This window comes from Meriones unguiculatus, chromosome 12 (assembly GCF_030254825.1).
Source record: "Meriones unguiculatus strain TT.TT164.6M chromosome 12, Bangor_MerUng_6.1, whole genome shotgun sequence".
Classification (NCBI taxonomy): Eukaryota; Metazoa; Chordata; class Mammalia; order Rodentia; family Muridae; genus Meriones; species Meriones unguiculatus.
In genome coordinates this window covers 27,227,057-27,239,620 of record NC_083360.1, presented here as the reverse complement: position 1 = coordinate 27,239,620, position 12,564 = coordinate 27,227,057, and the positions used below count along the sequence as shown (strand labels likewise).

Below are 12,564 nucleotides of genomic sequence, written 5' to 3'. Positions count from 1 at the left end.
AGTCAGTGTTTTACACTCCCTCAGTGACGTGTACAGGATCTGCCTCCCCGCAGCCTCAGCTCGTGTGCTGTTGCTGTTAATTGTAGTTATTGGCTTAGTGTCTTTCCATCAAACAGTGCTCACTTCCCTGAGTCCAGGTGCAGCCTGAGGTCGGAGCTCATCTCTGGACAGCTCCCACCCCATTTAAATAGAAGTCTGTATCTTGTCGGTGGCACCGAGTGCAGCACCACGTCCTGTCTCCACGTCTGTTTTCACCCCGGTCTGTGCCCGTCATACATCTGCGGCTCTGTGCACACCAAGAGTCTCATAGTCCCATCTGGTACCCAGGTCAGGCAAAGAAAGCAAACGCCTCCACCTACCAGGTGCTTCTCTTGCCTTAGCGCTGTGTCTACCTGAAGCAGGTCTTTCAGGTGAAGGCTGCAGACACATAGGTCAATATCCGCACTGAGCCACCGGAGAGAAGCAGACAGGGGTCAAAGAGTCAGCAGTGGTCATGGACTCTAACCCTCTGGAATGGTAAGCTCCAATAAACTCTTTCTTCTATACGTTGCCTTGGTTTCATATATCTTATCATTACAGCAGACAACTAACTAAGACATCCAGGGATTCCTGGAACTTCAGGGCACAGAGGACAGCTGCCAACCATACCTGTCAGCAGACCACAGTGTGTCCGGCACCGGCACCTCCGAGATAAGGTGTCTGCTTCAAACCTGGCTTATCACACACTGTGGTGTGACCTTGGCAAGTCGCTCAACCTCTCTCAGTCTCTTTTCAAAGTAGGGGAAATATTCCCTAAAGCTTGTGGATCACCAAACCTGGTCCTGGTCCCCTTTGTCATGCAACAGAGGTATAGCAGTGAAGAACAGGGCCCAGGCCCTCAAGCTCCTGTTACAATTTTTGGAGGTGCTGAAAGTTCTGCTCCCAGGGCATTTACTGCACTATGATTTATCGGGCTCATCAGTGGTTAAACATGGCTCACTTGTCACTTTTCCAGGGCTCATACCTGGCTCTGTAACCCCAATATTGACCCACACCTCGTGGCCTTCGGAGAAAGTATCTGGGCCGCAGCTCCAACAACTGCACTTCTATGTGTCCACAGCTGAGTCATTTAGCTTTTCTGGACCTATTTCCTCCTTTGTACTGTCTGATGCAGCCCTTACTGTCTTGCTCCTTACCTCTCACAGGCCAGAACCTCAGGGAAGCTGCCCACCCGGAGGAAGGCGTATCGGAGGATCCTGTCATCACTGTAGGCTGAGGGCATGCTAGAGGAGGAGCTACCATCCTCCTTGCCAGCCTGGCTCAGGCTGCCCAGGCTGCTGACTGGTGAGGCCTCTGCTGGCTGATGGGGCAGGTGGGGCAGGATGGCGGCTGCCTGTGTCAGGTTTTCATGTAGCGAAGGGTGGGAGGATCCGTCAGCCAGAGGCTGGGGAGAGAAGGAGACGTGACTGAGCTCATAGCTTCTGTCCCAGGACCATGAGCAAAACCATACCCAAGGGACTGAATCATGGCTCATCTGTCCCTGCACTTGTCTCTAGGAGGCCAGTCCTCTGTACTAGGCTTGCACCTTGGAGCTGTTAAGATCTGTCCCCAAACACCCCTGAGCTCAGCTCTCCCATCTGCCTAGCCAATGAGGACTTCTGGAAAGCAGGCTCCCTCCCTTGCCTCTTCTGTGGCTGGCTCAGCCCCAGGAACCCCTTTGACTATTTGGGCTCAGCATCTGTCTTGATGAGGGTCATTCTTGCCACAACCTTGACTGCTCCTACCACCCTAACTGTACCTCCTACCTAAGCCCAGTGTGGCACTGGCCATCGTCTGCTCCCTGGAACAGCTGGAAGTGCTCAGCTCTCTGTCTTGGCTTGTCCCCTGCTGGTGAGCCTACACTGGCTGAGCTGGCCCTTGCTCCAGACCTTCTCCTCATGCCCTGCTCCTGGGCCATTCCAGATTCAGCTGCCCTGTTGCAATCTGCCTTTGCTGGGGCTTGCCTTCCTCCAGTTTTTCTGGGTTCCTGAGGTCCCAGGCCTTTTCTCTGTGGCCTGTGGCCCGACCATGGGGTGGGGTCCAGGGAACATACAGGGCCTGTGCCCTTAGGCTGCTCCACTGGCCACAGCCATATTGACATGTAAGTGTCTTTCATCTACCTGACAGCAGGGAGTTGTGTGAACTTTTCACAGTGTGCTGGAGAATAGGCCAGTCAATCATGTAACTGGCCTGGCAGAAGTGAAGATCTCCCCCAAACCCCACTGTGTGTGTGTGTGTGTGTGTGTGTGTGTGTGCATGTGTTGGCTGGAGATAAAACTTGACAATAATTCTTAGGGTACTGTTCTGTTCACCTTCACCTTGTTTGTGAGGCAGGGTGTCTTATTAGCCTGGTTCTCATGGATTGGGTTGGACTGGTTGGATAGTGAGCCCCAGGATCTGTCTGCCTCTACTTCCCCAGTGCTAAGATCACAAGTGCACATCACCATCTCCAGCTTTTTATACAGGGATTTTGGGGACTGAACTCAAGTCTTCATGCTTGCAAGGCACACACTTCCTAACTGAGCCCTCTCCCCAGTTTGGCTACCAGAGCATTGAAACAGATTTTTCTCCAAAAAAATCTGGGGAATGGAAAAGGTAGAAGCCATTCAGGGTAGGGCTGTCTCCCAGAAAGAGACATCACACAGTTCTGACACCTGTCAGACCTTACAGAAGACAGCAAAGACAAAATGATGGGTCGGCGATGTGTGGGGCTACACCTTGACCTAGACTGCTCAGTTATGTAAGCCTCTTGTCCTTCTGTTTGAACATAAACCTCATGTCAGGACCCTGAAGATGAATTTGCTGGGGGTGGTGTGTGTGTGTGTGTTTGTGTTATGATTGGACATCTTTATTTCTCTTCCCAATGTGAGCACATTGAATACATCCCCTTTCTCTGCTTTTCACTACTGTTGACTCTTTAACTGGCCTCCTGAAGATGCCTGCCAGGGCCGGGGCATTGACCCTAACAACTGCAGTAGCATAACCAGACGCTGCTTATCGAGAGGTTTCCACAGGGAGAGTCTGGGAACACCCTCTAGTGCAGGAAGTCGCTGACTGAGCAAACCATCGTTCTGAGTCCTTCCGCACACTATCTTGCCTGAAGTCCAAACAGAGCACAGCAAGAAAGGACCACGCAGGAGAAGCTGAGTCGAAGTCAGGATGGCATTCTAGAGACTGAGAGCACCAGGACACCAGTTCTTCCCCAAACATTCTTGGCCAGGACACTGTCCACAGGACACCTCCTGGGCTCAGGTCCTCCCTCTGTTATGGCTGCTCTCTGCATAGGAACTCTAGTCAAGGAACTTTGCTCACAGTCATGGGTGCAAGGCCTGTTGCCAAGCGTGGTGGGTGGAACTTGCCTCCTCCAACATGTAATCTTGAATGGCCTGGGAATGCCACGAAGTGAAAATGCCTATTGTGTGACAACTCTCAGCCCTGCAAGAGTGTCTAGGAAGTACAGCATCTGGCATTAACCCTCAGCTATGTGGACAGAGACAGAAGCTGTGGCCTGAGGCTAGAAGGAGGATATCACCCTCTCACAGGGAAGCTGCTGCCCTTGCAGTTCAAGCAGCTTTTCTAATTCCTGACCTTGCTGTGGCCTCGTGTGGCCCACACAGAAGGGGTCGGCACTCGTGTTTGGATCCATCACACACCCAGATTTTCAGACAGGATGGAAACCCACATCTGATCCAGGCCCCTAGATCCCCATGGAGCCCAGCTCATTATGGAGTAAATGTCACTGCTAAGGCAAAACTTGGAGTGCTCACCCGGAACTTCTGGTTGATGGGGTAGACAACCCTGGCTTTCAGCGCAAACGCTGTGATGTTGCCACTCAAGGAAGGCTCACACTCCTGCAAAGGAAAGAAAGTAAGCAGCACAATGAGCTTTCTGCCATGTTAAGGACAGATGGTCGGGAGTCTCCAAAATGTCACATTCCACCTGCAGCCGTGGCTGCAGGAAGGAACCATGACAAGCCCATTTGGATCCTTGCAGAAAGGATGGAAAGGTAGGTGGGTGGATTGGAAAATGGTGGATGCCAGAATGGGCAGGGGATTGAGGAATGGATGAGTAGGATGGATGGATAAATAGAATGGTGAATCTATCAGTGAGTGGGACAGAGAAGAAGTGAATGGGCAGATGGGTAGAGAGAGGGATAGGTGAGTGTATAGAGGAAGGGAAGACATGAATATATGTGTGTATATCTGTGTCATAGTTACTTTTCTTTTACTGTGATAAATGTCAAAGCAACTTGGAAAGGAAAGGGTCAATTTCACCTCAAATATTACAACCCATCATTGAGAGAAGTCAGGGCAAAAACCTGGAGGCAGGAACTGGTGCAGAGGCCATGAGAGAGCACAACTGCCTTGCTTTAGAAGGGGTGCTCATCCTGCTTTCTCATACACCTGGACCTAAATAGGTGGGTAAATAGGAACGCCTTCCCAGGGTAATCCCCACCCACAATGATCTTGGTCCTCCCACAAAAAGTGCCAATTAAGAAGATGCCCTACAGGCTTGCCCACTGTCCAGTCTGGTGGGGGCATTTTCTCAGTTGAGGTTCCTGCTTCCCAAGTGGCTCTAGCCTGTGGCAGGCTGACCTATGACTAGCCAGCACAGTATGCATAGGTAGGTATATAAGTGGATGGAGAACGGAGCTATGCATGGATATGTGGATTACAGATGGATGAATAGATGGAATAATGTAATGAATGGATGAATGAACAAATGGGTGGTTTAATAAAGGATGAAGGAAGGGATGGATGGGAGGGTAAACAGGTAGATACATGATGTGTGGATGGGCAAATGGAGAGATAGGTAAGTGTATGTATTTATTTATATATATGATGGGTAGACAAATGGACAAATAGACAAATGCTTGGACAGACAGGAACTATCATTTAATTCTAATGTTTCAGCCTTGAAGTGATTAGGCTTTTTAATACCTCAATTAACACGCATCTCCTGAAGGACTATGGACCGTCTTCAATGGGAAGAACAACCACACAAAGTAACTGAGCTTTGAGGAATTAGACCTCACGTTTCACAATGCTCCTGGGTCACTGCAGCCTACGACAGTTCCTATGTTTCAAAGCAACTGGACGAGTCTAAAGTTTCCTAACTCACAGAGGTGGCAGATGTGATAGTACCCGGGTCACACATCTCATGCCTATTATCACGTTGCACTCTACAGAGGCAGATGATTACGTGTGTCAATTAAAATTTAAAAGTCAAGCATTAGCACTGTAAGCTATAAACACACAGGCAACATTCACACGGGGTTTTGGAGTAGAACCTCAAACAAGAAAGGATTGGCTGAGTCAGCCTCAGTCTGCTCATGCAGTGGACAGATGGGAGGCCTAATCCTCAAAGATAGTAGTCATGAAGCTTCCAGCTCAGTCCCTGGGACCAAGAGGACGCTAGGCACTGAACAGCCACAGAGCTGGTGTTCACAAACCACCCCTCCCTCAGAAGCCACCTCTGACGCAGTGGGAGGGACCAACACATTGCTCACCCAGGCATACTCTGCACCTCTTCTGACGGTTTCACTCAGTTGTGCAGGCTGGCCTTGAATTGACTCTGTGGCCCAGGCCAGCCTTGAACTTATGATCTTCCTCATCCTCCGAGCAGCTGGGATTATAAAATACAGCACCGGGTCGGTGGCCCTTTGCAGTTCAAAGTGTCATATAGCAGAGGTGGAGGGAAAGGAGAGGAAAGGGGGAGAAATGAGGGGAAGGTGAGGTTTCTCCATTCAGTAGAGGGCAAACACACACTGGGTCAGTGTGAAAGACAGAGAGAGGACCATGCATGCCTTCTGTGGCGGCAGGTAGAGTTGGAGCGCCTGTGGAGGCAGGCATGACTGAAAAGCCTGGGTGGGAGTGCTGGGCCTAGCCCTGGCTGTGTGAAGCTCTACCTGCGATGATGCCTGTGTGACCACCTGTGTCCCACAGGGGACCTGCCTTGCTTTGGCTGGGAGACGGAGGACACTAGAGTCCTGGGCATGTGGAGGCAAGGGCAGGCAGCTCCTGCCACTGGACAGGATACAGAGACTTCAGCTTTTCACAGCTCTCCTCTCTGAAGCTAAATGCTCCAAATCTTATGTTTCCCATCAGGAGGTACACTGATCCAGAAACTGGGTTGCCATGCACAGTTACAAGGTAGAACATCAGCCCAAACAGGGCAGTTGTTCAGAAAACTGGTGAAGGTGTCACTGAGGAGAAAGAGAAGCTGTTTCCCCCACTGGCCCTAAGGCCTTCTTTTCAGCCCTGCACATTCACCTCCACAGCCTGCATCCCTCCTTGTCATTAGCCAAGGTAAAACAGAAGGTGCACACTGTGGAGCAGCAGGCCCCGGAAACCTTCTGGAAGTTTCTGTGTGCTTTAACCAATGAGAGCTATTCATTAAACAGAGTTCATCTAGGGTGCAGCAGGACAGATCACTAGGCTGAGGTTCTCTGTGCACAGACACGGTAGCTGGGTTTACCAGGTAAGACACACGGCTGAACAGGCGGATATTTAACTCAGCTCTGGGCAATCATTAGCCTGGTGCTGGGTGCCTGCCAGGCACTGAGGCAGGGAGCAGTGCACCCTGGGTGCCCTGTGCACCGATGAAGTACCTCTGAGACATGGATGCTGGCACAATCCTGGGAACCCAGTGGGGGCACTTCTGTGACTCCCACAGTGAAGGGCCTGAGGCTCAGACAGGTTACATTTCCTGCCCAATACTACACAGCAAATGTATAGCAGAGCTGGGATTGGTCCATCCTGGGCCCCAAGGCTGATGCTATTTCCATGGGATCCAGAGCCACCTTACATGGGAGTGAGGACTTAAAAAACAAAAACAAAAACAAAACCAAACAATTTTATCAGTATAGAATTCATACCTTGTACAGTCACCCTTGTATAATCTGCAACCAACCAGCTTCAAATATTTCCCCAATATTGGAAGTATGGCATAGGCAATTTCAGAATGGCTCATTGAAGCAGAAGCCCTGTGCTCTCTAGTAACTCCCCACCTTTCCCTGGCAACCACTCAGCTACCTCCTGTCCATGCAAGTTTCTGTGCATGGGATTCTTCTATGCCTGGCTCAGTGCATGGCTGGCTTTCTTCACTTTGGGTAACAATGGCCCAGGACCACAGTGTGTGTCAGCACTGTATTCTTTCTCATGCCCAATAATATTCAGCACGGGTAGAACACGATTCTCTGTTTCTGTTTTGTTTGAGTCTTGGTTTCATTATGTAGCCCAGGCCAGTCTCAGAGTCACAATCGTCCTGCCTCAGCAACCACTGTTAAGATTATAGGTGTAGCCCACTGTGCCTGAATGAGAGACCACATTCCGTCCTCCATGCATTTCTTGGCTGATGGTCATTTGTGTTGTTTCCAGTCTGGCTGTTATAGCCCGAGCTGGACATCTGTGTACAAGCATTTGCGTGGACATTTTTCTGTCTGTGAGTGGAATTTCAATGGTATGTAGGGAGGAGCAAGATAGCCAAGAGAGATGAAGGACAACAGAAAGACAGAGGGATACCACACAACTACAACCTGTCATATACATTGTTCCATGGACCCAGAGAGTCACCCAGGTGGACAAGAGCAGAAAAGCTCTCCACAGAGAGACATATGCAGAGACACTCAGGGAAGCAGAGACATGAGAGTGAGGTCTAGAGGCACACAGCATTATGGAGGCAGTGCAGCCCCTGGGTCCACAGGTCCAGAGGTCCAGGGTCCTGGAATCTCAGCAAGGCCCCTTCTTCACCTCTATAGCCTCCCTGAAGCTCTGAGGTCTGGGGTCTGCAGGCTAGGCTCTCCCACAGGAAAGAAGGCACAGACCACAGGAAACTTGGGAAAACAGGCTGCTTCCCTGCTTTGATTCCTTCAGAGACAGTTGCTTCAAAGCCCAAGCAATACATGGCCAGCAGAGGATCCCAGATAGGGAGAAACCTGGGAGACAGGGGTAGAGAGAGTGTGAAGGGAAGCCATGCTTGTGCTGTAGATATGAGATAGACCTAGGGACACATCTGATTTGGGGACCCATTCAGTTTGGGGACCCATGAAGGTGGTCTGTCTTTTTGAACCTCAGTTTCCTCATTAGAATATGAGAACAAAAAGGAAAACTAAAGGAGAGAGTTATGAGGACACAAAGCCACCAGACTAATGACTCTGCCTCAACTTAAAGTATACAGTATATTCTGGAGGACCAGGGAACGGCAAGTGATGTTCCTTTGTCCCTGCTGAGGAAGCTCACCCTGGTCATGCTCCACGGACCAACTGAAGCAGGCCTGAGAAGACTCTAGAAAGGGAAAAAAAGTCCATCTTCTAGGGTTGGTCAGATGCCCAGCTTCCCCTGGGGTGCTTATTTACTTAGAGTAATAACGTTTAGTTATGGACTAGAACCAAGGCTGGAGTGCTAACAGGTGGATTCTGATAACACTAAGTTCATCACCCAGGATGAACACTAAGTTCATCACTTAGTGTTTAACACTAAGTTTATCACTTAGTGTTTAACACTAAGTTCATCACTTAGTGTTTAACACTAAGTCAAACACCCAGGAGCTACCCAGCAGCTAACAGTGCTGTGCTCACACTGATTACCTCACTGGCTAGGAAAGGGGACCAGGTGTGGCTCTGCCAAGAAATGGGCAAATATTGGTAGCAGGATATTGTGGGAACTGAGACACAAAGGGAGCAGGATACTCTCCACCCAAATCTCTACTCATCTCATGGTCATGCAAACCCTACCTGGGGTGGCTTCTTGAATAAGTGTGACCAGAGACAGGCACCAGAGCACCTTCTGGGGTGTTGGGACTTTAATTATGAGGGAGCCTCCTTCTGTCAAAACCCGATCAACTGTGGACTTAAAAATTGTGCCTTTTATTATTCATACATGGCAATTACAGGTACTATTTATACATGACAATAAGTCAGCTAGTGGCTTGTAGCATGACACCATGGCTCCCAGGAAGACAGTCCCACACCCAACCCGCGTTTGCAGAAGCACACAGGCCCACACTAACCTCAGGAGCATTCTCATCTCTAGAAGTTGTCATTTCTCTCTGGCGCCTCCTGGCCCGGGAGCCAATATCCCGCAGGCTCTGTGCAGAGGGCTCTGAACTCCTGAGCAAACGTTGAGTGTCATCTTTCTAAAACCCCAAAGGGGTGGAGAGAAACCAGAAGGGAAGTCACTCAGCCTTGTCCATCCTGCTGAACTCTAGCCACCAAACCCCCACCCAGCAGTCACCCCTGCTCACCATGTGCCCTCCCTGCCCCTTTCACCCACCAGGCATCTACTAGAGTGCTTTAAACCCACACCCCCTGCCCCAGGTCACCCAGGTCATCTTTCAAGGATACCCTCTAAGATGCACATCTCAGTTGTCCTTAAGACTTCAGTCTACAGTGGGAGCGAAGCTCTCAGTGTTTCTTGATTTCTGTTCTACCTTCATTTCTGTAGCTGTGACAAAACAGTCTGACAGAAGCAACTGCACCTGCATGCATTCACTTCTCGCTGCTCTTGATTGGGAGATGACTAGCTGCTTCGGTCCTGCCTTGACTTCTGCAGGATGATAGACTGACTGCCCTGGATTTGTAAGCTAAAACAAACCCTTTCTCCCAACTAAGTTGCTTGCTGTCAGGTTTATATCATCACAACAACACACATGAAACCAGAACAGAAACTGCGATCCCCAAGGGCCACCCTAGGGAATATTCAGACAGTATGTTCCCCGTTGTTCTTAGTATAGCTTCTGAGTGATTTTTTTTTAAATAACAAGCAACAGAGGAATGATTTCTATTGTAGACGACAACCAGAAGCTGTGCAATCTACATCCCTAGCACTTTGCAGATGTCAACACTGTTAGTCATGGGCTTCATAGCCATTCATGGGCACATGAGCAGTGGAGGGCACCCAAGTATTGGTCTGGGTGGATGTGAGCACAGAGAGGCACTTTATCAAGCCCCCTCTCCTTGTCAAATAGAGTTCCCTGTTGCAGCTACATGTCCGGCTTTCTGCAGCTAGATTTCCTGTTTTAGGAGGCTGTGATCCTGAAGCCCTGCCTAGCATTCTTAAGTACTGGTGGGACATGAAGTACCTGACAGAGCAAGTCCTTGTGAAAAAGGATATGCCCCCAGCCAGAGTCCTGGGGTTCTTGGTTGTGAGTTCTAAGAGAGAATTAACACTACGTAGTCAATGAGACCTCTTTAAACAAGCACAGGCCACTCTTGAAGATGGACTGATGGAAAGAGAGGCTCAGGGGATTCTAAGCAGTACTCCCCAGGCAAAGGCTTAGTGTTCACCTGTTCTAAGTAGGTTTGAGGGACATAACTATAGTGGGTAAGGAGAATGGGTGGCACGAATAATTCCGTTAGGAAGGCTGGTTCAGTTGGAAAGGTCTTGCCATGCAGGTGTGAGGACACAGCTGCACTCCCAGAACCCATGTCCAAAAAGTTGGGTATGTGTATATATGTGCTCTCAACCCCAGTGCAGGGGAGGAGGGCACAGATAGCCAGCCAGCCTAGCCTGCTTGCTTAGGCTAGTGAGAGACTTTGTCCCCTAAAAAACAAGGTGAGTAGTGCCTAAAGAATGACAGCAAAGTTGACCTCTGGCCTTGCCATAAGCACATCCATGTGAACAGGCATCTATATTTATACACATAAATGCACTTGCACATGCATGAACTGGTATACACACACACACACACACACACACACACACAAACACACATGCAGAGGGACCAGCAGGATGGTTCAGTGGGTAAAGACAGTGGTCACTGAGGTTTATGACCTAAGGACTGTCTTCTGAACCCACATAGTGGAAGGGGAGAGCTGACTTGGGGAGAATGCCCTCTGATCTTTACCACCGTTCTCTGTCATGTGTGCGTGCTTGCTCCCTCCCCCCACATACGCACAAAAATAATTGTATTGATGCACTGGTGAACTGGTTGTGCAAGAACTAGTCAGGGCTATGATTCAGCACCCACAAGGTGCCCAGCCTTGTTCCAGACCCCGACAAAGTTTGTTTGAGAGGAAACTTAAACGAGAGAGCAAGTCTCCAAGGTCCCGGGGCGAAGGGTGTGAGAGCAGCTGCAAAGGGCTGGATGCAGATACAAGCCTGGCAGTGCTCAGGAGTCCAGGAGTCCATGTGGCTGGAGCAGGCGTGGCTCTCTGGGCAGAAAGGACAGATGATACAGCCCCAAATTTCAGGATGCTTTGTTTAGCCATGGAGGCTGCCTGTGTTAGGGACTACCTAGATGAGACTCACTCAAGACCCCAGGAGAAAGCACACCCACCCCACAGAGGTGGAACTAGTTTTCTCCTCTCACACTTAGAAATGGCCAGGAAGCCAAGGGTACAAGTGCTCTGAAGACAAACTCTAACAAGAAGGGCATACCCCAAAACAAACAAACGGAACCACTGCTAAGGGTCAAGGAAACACAAGACACACAACAGACAATTACAGTGTCCTCAGAGAGAGAGGAGGGACATTCTACTCCTAAACGGGCACTCTAGGGTAAGAGCAGAGGACTTGGGGCACAGAAAAGAGCTCTTGAAAACAAACACATAGAAAACTGAATCACAAGAATAAAATTGAGGAAAGACTCCCAACTTCACATACGTTATATACACATGTGTATGTATATATGTGTGCAAAACATACACACACGATATCCATCCAAGAGTTCAGGACTGCTCACAATTGTAGCTGACTAGCACCAAAGGTTACACATAAAGAGACTTGATAATGGAGAGAAAGAAGATAAGGAGAGGCTAAAATCAATCCGGACCCGTGTGAGTTCTTGAAAGAAGTGAGAGACCAAGAAAAATAATTCTCAACCAAACACGGTTCTAGACGGAGAAAGCCAGATGCCAAGCACAACAGAGGAGAGCGCACTGTCTCTGGCAGAAGCCAAAGCTGCCAGAACCCACCTTACCCAGTGGGGCTTACCACAACTGATCAAATGTCTGCTCCTCCATGCCAGGGGCCTCCCTGAATATTCCATCCATTATTATTGACACAGTTGTCAGTTACAGTGTCCAGTAGCCAGCCCTGGACATAAGATCACATGCGTGTTGTATTGCCAGGCTTTGCCTCTCTTCCCTCATCTGCAAAATGGGGCCATACACGGAACTGATTCAAAGCTGTTTGGAGAGTTCAGAGCCTTGGGCAAACGGCCCAGCCCAGTGCCTGGAACAGACAGCTCTCAAGAAATGCTAGCCTGTTTCTGCTCAACCACTGGACCCATCCGGTTCCGTTATAACCAAATGCTGACTGGAAAGATGTCTTTTCTGCTCTCCGACGTGACATTCAAGGCCCTGGACCAGTGACCCCTGGTAGAAGGTCCTTATCCCACGCCTAGGGAAGGTCGGGCACCTCTACAGCAAGGAAGAGAGTGTGGGCATCCGGGTGCACACACTAACCTCCCTCTGCCCCTACCCCGTGCTGGGCGCATCAGCTGGGATCATGTCCGAACTTTTAACTACACCGGAGGGTACGGAGGCCCCGAAGGGCTTGGAGCGACGGTCTCTCTGCGGACCCCAGGTCGGTGCCCTTAGGCCAC

The 12,564-nt window shown here is 49.8% G+C and overlaps 1 protein-coding gene across 5 annotated transcripts in view; it reads right to left on the bottom strand.

Annotated features, from left to right (window-relative positions):
- Positions 1-12,564, bottom strand: part of Evc (EvC ciliary complex subunit 1) — a 36,869-nt gene that overhangs the window by 22,550 nt on the left and 1,755 nt on the right. For 4 of the 5 annotated variants that reach the window (XM_021630695.2, XM_021630712.2, XM_021630717.2 and 1 more), the window contains 4 exons: positions 9,028-9,153; positions 3,786-3,869; positions 1,176-1,423; positions 360-444 (listed from right to left, as the gene is read on the bottom strand). In XM_021630695.2, the coding sequence (XP_021486370.1) occupies positions 360-444; positions 1,176-1,423; positions 3,786-3,869; positions 9,028-9,153 (543 nt within the window). Of the gene's footprint in view, positions 1-359; positions 445-1,175; positions 1,424-3,785; positions 3,870-5,527; positions 7,955-9,027; positions 9,154-12,564 lie in introns of those variants that run through there. The other variant, XM_060365407.1, reaches the window with a different exon arrangement.